This window comes from Zingiber officinale, chromosome 11B (genome assembly GCF_018446385.1).
Source record: "Zingiber officinale cultivar Zhangliang chromosome 11B, Zo_v1.1, whole genome shotgun sequence".
NCBI classification, from domain to species: Eukaryota; Viridiplantae; Streptophyta; class Magnoliopsida; order Zingiberales; family Zingiberaceae; genus Zingiber; species Zingiber officinale.
Window position 1 is genome coordinate 65,355,011 of NC_056007.1, and position 11,596 is coordinate 65,366,606.

Genomic DNA, 11,596 nt, shown 5'->3' on the forward strand with positions numbered 1-11,596 from the left:
CTAACGTTTTCTATTATTTTTAAAAAATTTCAAGGTTTATCCTAGTATATTTTTTGTTTGAAAGATCAAGAAACTTGTTTGTCAAAATAATTTTTTATAAGATAACAATATGAATTTCTTAAAATTTTTAAAAATTATTCATATAATTAAAAAAATATTATTTTTCTTCTTCTCTCGTATTAATTTTTTTTTATTTACGCTTCAAGTTTGTTAAAACTTAGGGAACTCAAGTAACAATATTATTATCCGTATAATTAAGTTAAGTATTTTAAATTTATATTATTTTTTATGTAGTTGAATACAAATTAAATTTATAATTAAATTTTATATAACTTAATAAATGAATTTATTCATAAATTATTGATGCATTTTATTTATAAACATGAGAGAATTACCAATATTCAAATTTATTTATTTTATACATACTTTTACTATTGAATAAGTATAAACGAATGTTATGGAACCTACCACCAAACATGTTCATTAAATATTCAGTTCATTTAAGACCTAGCTCCATTAATAGATATCTGGTGGTGTAATAGATCACTGAACATAGTAAAAAGATAATTAGAACTCACTGTAAAATAATTTTTTATTATTATGTTTAACTTTCTGTCTGTCTTTTATTTTGTCTCAGGTAAGCACCTTTCTTTCCACACTTTTTTTTTAAAAAAAAATATTTATCTTCCATAGTATTCATCTTCTCAGATTTTCTTTCTTTCCCAGTTTAGGAAACAGGTCCTGAGAGTTGGTGCCTAAAGATAATGAATGGTAAGTTTAAGGATCAGGCTCTAAAAATATGCAGCACTCCATTTGGATTTTGTTCCCTTATTCTAAAACAACTTAAAAAAAAAATCCTACATTATCCGGCAGCTAGCTTGTCTATTTGTTGATCAAAAGGAAATCATGATGGACTTCACAAACACATCGGTCCACGTCAGCTCAGATTATATGCAGTTTCATGGTGATGACAAAGCAAAGGCAAAACTTTCAACAATGATTTAGATTGAGTAGATGTAATTCATAAATGAATGAATGGTGAAGCAATTTATGAAACATATAGACTGAACAACAAATGCAACTGTCTTTAATAGAGTTCAATATGATTAAACGAGGAAGAATGCATCATAAGTTACTCACCAATGCTATAGAGGAAATGACATGTTTTTTAACAATCAAACTAAAATCCAGTCATCTCCTGGTATAGAATAGTCCGATTTAGACTAGATTCGTAAACAAGCAAAGCTTACTAAAAAATGTCACAAGCCAGAAATCAAGGATCACAAACTTAGTTTGCTATGGGAGGCCAACTCCAAACTGCATCTCGAAAGACTAATATGGGTGAAAATTGGTTTCTTGAAAATATTTTTCTTCCAAAAAAGGTCTCTAGAAAACCTGGATCGAGTGCCAATGTCACTGGTTCTTATCTTCAGCTTTCTTTGGCTATAGAAGAAGGAATATCTTACATTAACTGGGCTCTCAATCCAATTAGAAAGAATGCAATGAAATCTCAATGAATGACACAAAGCAGAAGATGGATAACAGGTGATATAAACCCATCAAAAAATATTCCTGATCTCAATAATATGATTTGTGTTTTAATGGAATAATCTATGTTTAACTATGTTCTAGAGAATTGTAAAAGCAACCACAGTACGTTCTGTAATATGTATCTGTATGCATATGTAAAAAACTTTGAATGTCATTACCAAGCTAAATGTTGTTTATGCAGTTATGAACAAATAGACAATATAACAAAGAGATGATGACATAAAGGGTTACTGATAAAAGATGCTAATACATGGCTGATTATTTCTCCTAAATTGGGTTTCATAGCTGCCCCAATCCCCCTACCAAAGTGTTTGCTCTTGTTTTTCAATGCCTTTGATTAAAAAAAAAATTGCTGCACAATACAACTAGGAGATAAAAAAAAAGCCACTAAGTAGAAAATGGGTCATGTTGGTTTTTGAGGAACCTGCTCTAAAAGTTCGCTAGAGAACCAAAAATAATTGGCTCATCAATGCTGCAAATTTACTTGTTAGGATTATCCATTTGTGTTTGATTGACAGGCAAACTATTTCTTACATAAAGCATGAAAATCACTTCAGTAAAGTTTACCATTTTCAAGCACAATGCATTTCAGGTTGTGAGACACAAGAAGTAAAACTAGAATGAAGAAGCCCAAAGCAAAATAAATTTGGAATTGCATTTTTTACACAAAAGAAGAGAGTCAAAATTAACTCTGATTTATTAAGAAAACAAGCAAAACATAGCAGTCATGCTAACTAAAGCTTTACTCACATAAAAGAAGCCATGCTAAGTAAAGGATTAGCTTTAAATTCTCATCCTCTGATATCTTTAAACCTCTGATCATTCTACAAGTCTTTCTGATGATTTTTATTATCATGGATTTTACTGATAAAACTAGAAGGCATTTTTTCAATTATTCAATCCTTACAAATTGCATTTATCAGATCCTTTCAACTGACCTATAGAAGAAATGGTACCTTGATAAAGAAAGGACACGTAGAAATATGAGTGAGAAAAGGTTTAATTAGCAAATACAAATTAAGAAATGATTGTGGATAACACAGATTCTGCTTATGATCAATTAATATGGATTATAGTTTATATTCTAGGTCCGGTTCTCTTCCTTTTTTAATTATAAAAGAGTTAAGGAATGGGGCCAAAAATCTAGTATTCTGCAAAGATTAGCATGTAACAGATAACTTGCTATATCATTGACATGATTAGCATGATATACCATGTCAATGATATAGACTGATAGAATATTTCTTTCTTCATTCAGCGAAGACCATGGGCACAACAATCTTGTATTCTGCTAAGATTAGCATAGAGAAAGAGAATGGGCCAGCAGCACCAAAGCACTTTGTCTGAATTTATATAGATCATTAGTATATCTCATTCTTCAATCAGCAATGCCCATGATCCATGGACATAATACTAGGAAGATGAAGATTGAAAGGAGGTGTAACAACTTCAATCAAGGTCCAGTAGAACCTGAAACCATAATCATGTCAATGATATAGATTGATTGAATGCCCCTTTCTTCATTCAGCAAAGACCATGGGCACAATAGTGTCCAGTATAGCATGCTGAAAAGATTGAAAGGTGTAACAATTTCACTAATGTTCAATAGAACATAAACTATAAAATGGGTAATTTGCTATATCCTTGGACAGTCTGATGCATGAAGCTCCTGCCAATATGAGGTCCTGAGGAAGGGTCGAAACATATTGAGTCTATTGTACGTAGTAGCCTTATCCTGCATTGTAAGAGGTTGTTTCCGCGACTCGAACCCGTGATCTCAGGTCACACGGCAGTAACCCGTAATTTGCTATATCCTTGACATTATCAAAAAGAAAATAGTTGTAGCAACTACCAGCATGAAACTTATGTTTAATTAAATAATCATCGTATTATTGAAGATAATGAAAAATGACAAGCCTTTCCTTAGAGTATAGAGAATAAATGGACATACCTCATATTTCAAGATAACTTTTTAAAATATTTTATATCTTTCCTCAGAGTATAGAGAATTGAATGATAATCTTATTTTTTATCATTTTGAACACCAAAAGTCTGAAAGTATTCCTCCCAACATTCAATCTCTTCTTGTGCTACATCACTTGGGAGCATCATAAAGATAATAGTGGTCTCAAAAATGTTTCGGCCAAAACATTTTGATGATCCACATTGTTGGTCTTCTATTGTCATTTGTCAAAATCATAAGATAAGAGTTTTGAGCATCATAAACACAATGGTAGTCTCATAATCCCATGTTGACTATTGAAAGGTCTTCAAACACAATGGTAGTCTCGAACTATTAGAGGAAGAAGTTAATAAATCAACTCAATTTTCAAATAAAGAAAAAACAGAATAAACAGAACCTAAAACATGGTGATAAAATAGAGAAACGGTTGATTGAGAGTAAATTAAATGTGAGCTCGAAACCTAAAAGAGCACCAACAAGAAGCACGCACCTTAGTACCCGGGAATGACTGGTGGATCTCCTCCTCGGGGATGAGCACGGGCCACACAACTCCGGCTTCACGGAACATTTGCTCGGTTTCTAGGAGTTGCCCCCGGTCGAGTATCTGCTTGCGGATGACTTGGGCAGGAGTAGCGGCTGCGTCGATAACTTCTTCGACACCGTTGACGTAGGTTACGACTACCCGTGGTGGGCTGTCATCCGTGCGTCGCTGCAGCTCGACCTGGCAAGCGGGGTTGGACTCCTTGGCCTTGCGGCCGTTGCACAGCGCCAGGATCTCCACACACGCCGCCTTCCGTGGGTCTAGCGCATTGAACTCCACCCGCACCTTCGACAGAAACTTCAACATCACGACGGGTCGGATGGCGGGGATGGTTGAAGGAGATGAATCGCCGGAAGAAATTTTGGGGCTGGATCCCGATAACCCTAAACCCTCGGATCCGAATTCGATTATATCTCATGGCATTGGATCCCAATTCTCAATTCACTGTGCCATCCAAGGGGGAAAAAAAAACTTTTAACAATTTATGTCGTACAACTCCTTTATTTTTAATTTGATTAAACAAAAACTAAAATTTTAAAAATATTTTAATTAAAAAAAAAAAAAAAACGAAAGAGCTCCATGCCCATTGAGTTTCCCATTATTGAGAAATATCTTGGATGCAAATCGAGAAGGTTATAATTAAATCTATCTGGTGAATAATTTTGATGTTTAATTTGATAATAATTTATTTATATTTATTTAATATATATTAGATCAATTAAATAAATAAGATAAAATAATTTATTAAATTAAATAACAAATTTAAACATATACATATTTAATTTGTTAAAATTTTGAACAATTTTAATTGTAGTAAAAGATGATTATGCTCATCTCTTTCATAGTCTCTTGTATTATATGAAAAAAAATAAATCGTAGAATTAACTTATAGCCGATGTCAAAATGTAGGAGGAATTTTTTCTTGAGGATCTCCGTCGAAAATTGATTGCGAACAAATTCAATAACCAACAAAAAGAAGTTTAAAATATAAAAAATTTAAACAATTAAATATATTTAAATTGTGAGTTGAATATCATTTAAAAAAATGAAGCTCAAAGTTATAAAAACAAGAAAAGAAAATAAGTCAAGAATAATTATTTTCATAACTTAATTTATTTTGAATTCGACTTGATTTTTTTATCAAATAAATTTGAATACAGTAGAATTTGACTCTGACTTAGCTTGTTTACATGCCAACAAATCACAAGTAGCTCTTGATTATTTCAATAGGGTATTTATTTAAAAAAAAAATCAAAACATAGCATCTTTCTATATTTATCAAAATTCTTTTTATTCCCGCATTATATAATTACTATAATAATTTTAAATTATTTTAAATGAAATATAAATAATTTTAATGAAATTGATAAAGGGTATTTTTAATATATCAGTATTTATATTTAATAATTTTAATTAAATTAAGTTAATTTATTTTAATATGTCATCACATTATAATTCCAATTAATCTAATTAATTATCTTTGGATGATCGATTTGGTCTTATGAAAGTTTTCCATCGATTATTAGGATAAATCGAAAAGTACATGTAGCAATCAGCCTAGAAGCTCAACATCTTTTGATTGCGTCGCTTATTTAGAGATAAAATTTCTATAAATATATTATAATTAGAGATCAAATTATAAATATCTGAATGATAATCTAAATATTTTACCGTAATATCATAATCTCGGGGACATGATCACACCCATTTATACATGTTGGTCCTCAAAATATTCATCCGGTTGAAATTCAAATTTTGATTCTTAATTGTTAGTCTAAATATTATTGTATACTGAACTGAGAATAGTTTTAGAATTAAAAAAATATATATATGGGCGATTTTTGGGTACATAAAAAAAAGATTGGAATTTATTAAAAAGAGAGGTTCCTTTTTGAATCCTCTTAACAACTGACGATGAAACCTAGACGGATATCAACATCCTAGCGAATGCAAGATTTATTTGATCCGTTATCTATGAGCGGCTGAAATATTACTAAAAGGAGTAGTGGACGGTTAGGATGTCATGATTCTTGTGGATGTGAGTATTTGAGGGAATCCATCAGCGAGTGAAGTAGAACTGCGGAAATAGATGGCTTCGCCGCCGGAGGATACGACAACGTCGACTCCTCGTCGGACGATCTCCCGGGAAATGAAGGTTTTTTGCTCAATTCCTTGTGTTCGTTAAATTCCTATATTTTATGATGGTGAATGATGTGAATTTAACACGGGGGATGCAGCGAAAAAGAAAGGGGACAGGAGATGGGAAGAGTAGCAGCATGCCACTTCGAGAAGAAGAACAAAAACACCACAAATCTGAGACTACTGAGGTTTTATCTTAGCTTGGCTTTTGTGCTCTTCCTTTTATTTCTCCCACTCTTGTTGCGTACTGTAGACTGCTGATTTCTTCGAGGGTAGTTGCACCAAAAAAAGCAGGAAGACAAAGAACGAAAAGGCGAAGACTTGTAAATGGGATTTGGAGCAAGAAGTAGAGAGTGAATCTTGTTTGCCAGGGCAGAGATATAAAACCCTGGATCAGGTTTTTTCCACTCATCTATTGGAGTTTATACTTCCAGCTTCAACTTGGTTTGCATGTCTTGATGATTACTTTTTCAAATGCAGAGAGAGCCGTTTAGGATATTCCTTGAGACGCTCTACCAGAAGCTTCCGGAGGATGAATTGCCTGCATTGTGGTAAAGGTTTACTTAATTGCCTGCAAATTATATGAAATGGAAGGTGGTAATATGGTTATGGGTCATTCAGTTGTTTGCCTGTGCTTGATTTATAGATGATACTTTCTATGTTGGTTTGGGCAATATATAAACAAACCAAAGTAAATACATATTAAGGTACACTTACTCCCAATGATTTCATCTTATCACGTTTTGGAGTTTGATCCAAGCACTAGGTGTTATGTCATGATGTAGTTGCACGAGAGGGGTCTGGTGTGCCATATAACTTGATTGTGGTTAGTTGAGTTGTCCATGAGGATGATCTGCCGTATCTCATTTAATCTTTGCATAAACAGGAGTGAGGATGGATAATGTTGGGAGAAATGGGATCAAGTATGTTTTGTATTGATATTTTAACAGTGACTTTTACTTTTTAGTCTGTATATTCTTTAACTTTGTTCAAACGATCCTGCCAGGTATGATACGCTTCTGTTTTTCCTGAATTTTCCTAGTGCAAAACAACAAAATAGGGGGAATTGGATGATTCATTCACGTGATGGAAGCTCTATGTATGTAGATATTACATATGATGATTAAGAAAATAATAGGTATGAATGCACCAATATAGCATGGACGATGAATAGTCTTGTCATTGAGCTTCTAACGTCTTTTGTTTGGTGCATGTACAGATGTACTAGAACTCTGCAATAAAAAACTATAAGACATCCTTACCATTTTATATGCTTTCTGACTTACGACACTAAAAGTTAATCAAGCAAGCAACAGTCTAGGTGCCTTCATCCTTTAAAAAAGTTAGCAAATTGCCATCTCGATCATACATTTGAGCATTTCAATAATAATCTTGTTCTTATATATGCTATCTTGTTGTTCTGGGGAATTTCAGGTACAACCTTCTCTTATTTGATGTTGCATTCTGATAAACAACAGCCCAATTGAGTAGATGCATACTGGCCACCATTTTTGTTCCAGTCCACCTTAAAGTTCACTTGTTTCTTGTTCTTTCATGGCATGCACTTTCAAATTTTTTGACTGGTTTTTAGTTCTCAAGGAGTAAACTCATACTTTCTTTGAAGAATCATCAATATATGTGAGAAAGTACCCATTACACCATCTCTGTCTCTAAAGGACCACAGATATTCAAATAGACCAGATAACTAATATTTTTCTTTCTTTTAGAGAATTTTGTAAAGAAGACCTTATGTTGCTTACCAACTAAACAATCATTACAAGCAGCAAGTAATACCTTTACTATAGGAATTAAGAGACTCTTTGCTAAGATGTTCAGTCCTTTTCATTCATATGTCCTATGCTAAGATATTCAGTCCTTTTCACTCATTTGGCCTAGTCTCCTATACTATAGATCTTGAGAGATTTCTATCTTCCAATGCATCCAAGTTATCTTGCAGTAATTTTCTTGAGTCTTGTAAAGTGTACAGTTGGCTTTGCCTCTAGCAATCACTATTATTTCTTTGATGAGCTTCCACTTTAAAAATAATTGTGATATTTTATAAGTTTAAGGCATGTGTAGAAATCAGATTCATTGGAAGATTTGACACGTGCAGCAGATCCTTCAATACAAGTGTAAACATTGGTTCCAATGCCCACATCTTAGTTCTTACAATAGTCAAACTGTTGTTGCCCATTTTTACTTTGTCAAAAACACCAGCTTTGTACATAGAAAATAATTCTTTTCTAGGAGTTACAACTGAATCAATTATCTCTTTCACATAAGTATTCCCTGTGATCTCAATTTTCGTCTTCTCAAGTGTTACAACTTGTGGCACTGAGCTGTTGTATTTTGATCATTTTATTATCTTCTCACTGTTTTGTTTCTTTTGCAAATCCTGTAATCTTGTTATGTGACTGACTTACCACAGTGATAATGTTTGATCTTTTCTCTAGACTAAGATTTATCTTTAGATTTTCCTTGCTTTAGTAGACCTTTGTTCTTTGTAACAAAAACTTATGATATCTCTGTGACATCTCTCTCTTTATTGAATAAAGTAACTTGAACATACTTATGAATTAGAAGACTCGGGAGTGATTAGAAGATTTTGGAGAGAGAGCTTTTCAGGCTATGCTTGACTCATATATGAATACCTTATAGGTCATGCACCTACAAACAAATGGCCAAACTGAGTAAATGCCATTTTAGAGGAATATCTATGGCACTATGTGGGTGTTGACTAGAAGGATAGGGTGAGTTGCTAAATGTCCAGTTCTCTTATAACTTGCACTGGAGAAAATTAATAGAAAGAGCCCTTTTGAGATTAGCTTAGCATTGTGCACCAATGACTAAATCAATATGTATGACCTTACTCCAAAAGATAAAGAAATGGGACGATGAAAAGAGTAGATTCATGGAGTTTCATGTGACTCTTATTCTGGTGTCCAATGAATGCTCAGTTGAAAAGACAACCCACTACTTTTTAAAATAGCAATGAAATATTGGTTGTTTCAAAGATCATTGTTAAGTGATAAAGACTTGGAAGTCAGTAGAAGATTTTGGAGACTATACATGACTCAGATTTGAATATGTTATAGCCATACACCTACAAACAAATGGCCAAACTGAGTAAATGCCATTTTGGAGGAATATCTATGGCACTATGTGGGTGTCTACTAGAAGGATAGGGCGAGTTGCTAAATATTATCCAGTTCTCCTATAAGTTGCACTGGAGTAAATTAATAGAAAGAGCTCTTTTGAGATTATCTTTGTACACCAACAACTAAATCAATTGGTATTGCCTTACAAAAGATAAAGAAATGGGCCGATGAAAAGAGAAGATTCATGGAGTTTCATGTTTGAGATATGGCCCTCATAAAGCTATATTCCCCAACAGAAGTTCAAGGAAGGGTCACTCAAAATCATTAATTAGGTTGAAAAATTTTACCTATAAGTTTGACCTTTCCTCCTCTAACAATATTCATCTTGTTCTCCATATAAATATTCTTAAACCTTTCTAAGAAAACAAAGATCATATTAGGGGGCAACCTAAGTATGCTTCAACTATAATCTAAGTACTTTCTAAGTGACTGAGGGAAGGAGTCACTAAACTTACCTTGCACGCCCAAAATGACAAAGAAGCAACAATATCCTTATCCATAGACTGGCCAAGCTTCCAAGACCAAGACATGAATACTTGATTCACTGAAAGGACCAATCCGAAAGTAAAGGAAGTTGGGAACCAAGTGAAGTTAGTAGATATTTGTCCAAGTAAATACAGAGATCTCATGCACAAGAGGTAATGGAACCAATAAGTTGTCCTATATTGACCTGTAATTTTCCATATCAAGCTGTTGTTGGTCTCGGTGGGGTACTTACAGCTGTGAGTCTGTGGGAGGGAGCAAAAAAGGCATTGGGTTTTGTTGCCTTATAATTGCCTGAGAATATCAAGTAGCTTAAAAAGAAATCCTGATAATTAACACTACAGATGTGTAGGAGATCAAATGTGTTCCGCTGATAAATTGACTCATGATTTGACGTTGAATAAGTAATCACAAAGTGAAGTTATAGATGATGTGTATATTATTATATATGCCATCTCAACTTTGTTACTGATATGTGAACTTGTCGAACATCATTTATGTTTGTTTCTTTTTCCTCATTCTGTTATGAATATTCCTCTGCTGCATAACTTAACAAGATACGCAGTATTTTAAAATTAGTGCATATGGCTGATCCGTTGTAGGATGATGGAGTGGGGTTTACTTCCTTATGACGAAGCAAAGAAGGCTTATGAAAGAAATCTCAGTAAGAAACTGTGCAAGATGGAGTCTGAAAACAATGAGGTTGAAGATACAAGATCATCAAGTTTGTCAGAGAAAAACATGGATTTTGCATCCAGAACTGTGTCGAAGACCAAGAAACAAAAGACCCGCAACAACTCCCCTGATGGTGCCGTTTCAGAACCCAGCTCAGGAAGAAACAAGCAGAAGAAGAAAAAACATAAGGTTCGAGATTAATCATCTCCATCAGAAATCTGGTTTGCTTCATTATCTTTTACCTGTGACAATAGTGCAAACATTCTGTGGCCTTACTATATTCTAGAACAAGCAAAAATTGGTCGGGTGGCAAACATATAAACTACCTGTATCAATTGGAAGCATATTGAATCTTCCCATGACAGACAATGCATAATTTTTTATTTTATTTTCTTAATTACACGGGTTCTTGAAATCTTCTTTGGACCTTGCTCCATATAATGTCATGTGGTAAGTTAGCCAGCGGGATTCATTTGATTTGCGTCAAGCTTCAAGTTAACTTTTTTACTTTTAGGAGAATTAGCAATTGACACTCGCATTGCATACTTCTTCATAAATTGCTGATGTGCATGAAAAATAATATTATTTACCGTTATATCCAAACACCTAAAACTTATTCACATATTAAATCATAATAAACTTAAACAATATTACTAACACAAAATAATATGGTCGAGCTCTCCTCTTCTGTGAAGTCCAGTTTATCGTTTCACTCTCTAAAATTTTATAAATTAATCTGATCATTCAAAATTTCCAAAACTATATTGTTTTTTCCCCTTGACCTTAACATCATCAGGTGTTTAGATTTAGGAAATCTAGTTATTCTTCAAATTAATTTAGTAAGTTTCGAAAACTGGATCATACAAGTTCCGTACACTAGTTGTTCAAAAATAGATGTCGACCAAACCGCACTACTCACTTAGCCACAAAGGGACATTGTCCGAGATCGGCCAGCGAAAGTTAATTTTATCTTCTCCCAGGTTGATACAAATTAAATACACTAACTTTTTGTCACCGTATATACAACATATTTCTTAAGAAAATTATTCTATTTTCAAATTATGATTTATCCTAACTATCAATCAA

The 11,596-nt window shown here is 33.3% G+C and overlaps 2 protein-coding genes across 5 annotated transcripts; one reads left to right on the forward strand and one right to left on the reverse strand.

Moving 5' to 3' along the window:
• Positions 1–1,103: 1,103 nt before the first annotated feature.
• On the reverse strand, positions 1,104–4,458 carry LOC122034320. 3 transcript variants are annotated; one of them, XM_042593520.1, is made up of 2 exons: positions 4,005–4,453; positions 1,104–1,443 (listed from the first exon to the last, which is right to left on the reverse strand). In XM_042593520.1, exons 1-2 carry the CDS (start codon positions 4,359–4,361, stop codon positions 1,414–1,416), a joined length of 387 nt encoding a protein of 128 aa, XP_042449454.1. In that variant the 5' UTR covers positions 4,362–4,453; the 3' UTR covers positions 1,104–1,413. The 3 variants fall into 3 exon arrangements, with proteins under 3 accessions (XP_042449454.1, XP_042449452.1, XP_042449453.1); XM_042593518.1 differs by lacking the exon at positions 1,104–1,443 and adding an exon at positions 3,277–3,365 and having other exon boundaries at positions 4,005–4,458; XM_042593519.1 differs by lacking the exon at positions 1,104–1,443 and adding an exon at positions 3,380–3,844 and having other exon boundaries at positions 4,005–4,458.
• A 1,601-nt stretch (positions 4,459–6,059) lies between these two features.
• On the forward strand, positions 6,060–10,925 carry LOC122035143. 2 transcript variants are annotated; one of them, XM_042594534.1, is made up of 5 exons: positions 6,060–6,210; positions 6,293–6,382; positions 6,448–6,591; positions 6,675–6,745; positions 10,438–10,925. In XM_042594534.1, exons 1-5 carry the CDS (start codon positions 6,145–6,147, stop codon positions 10,709–10,711), a joined length of 645 nt encoding a protein of 214 aa, XP_042450468.1. In that variant the 5' UTR covers positions 6,060–6,144; the 3' UTR covers positions 10,712–10,925. The 2 variants fall into 2 exon arrangements, with proteins under 2 accessions (XP_042450468.1, XP_042450469.1); XM_042594535.1 differs by having other exon boundaries at positions 6,471–6,591.
• Positions 10,926–11,596: the final 671 nt, after the last annotated feature.

Coding starts and splice junctions, on each gene's coding strand:
- LOC122034320 (XM_042593518.1), bottom strand. CDS start 4,361: ATGTTGAAGTTTCTGTCGAAGGTGCGGGTGGAGTTCAATGCGCTAGAC. Junction 3,366..4,004: donor AGTCATTCCCGGGTACTAAG/GTGCGTGCTTCT, acceptor GATAATGTCAAG/GATATAGCAAATTACGGGTT.
- LOC122035143 (XM_042594534.1), top strand. CDS start 6,145: ATGGCTTCGCCGCCGGAGGATACGACAACGTCGACTCCTCGTCGGACG. Junction 6,383..6,447: donor ACAAATCTGAGACTACTGAG/GTTTTATCTTAG, acceptor TGCGTACTGTAG/ACTGCTGATTTCTTCGAGGG. Junction 6,746..10,437: donor GATGAATTGCCTGCATTGTG/GTAAAGGTTTAC, acceptor GATCCGTTGTAG/GATGATGGAGTGGGGTTTAC.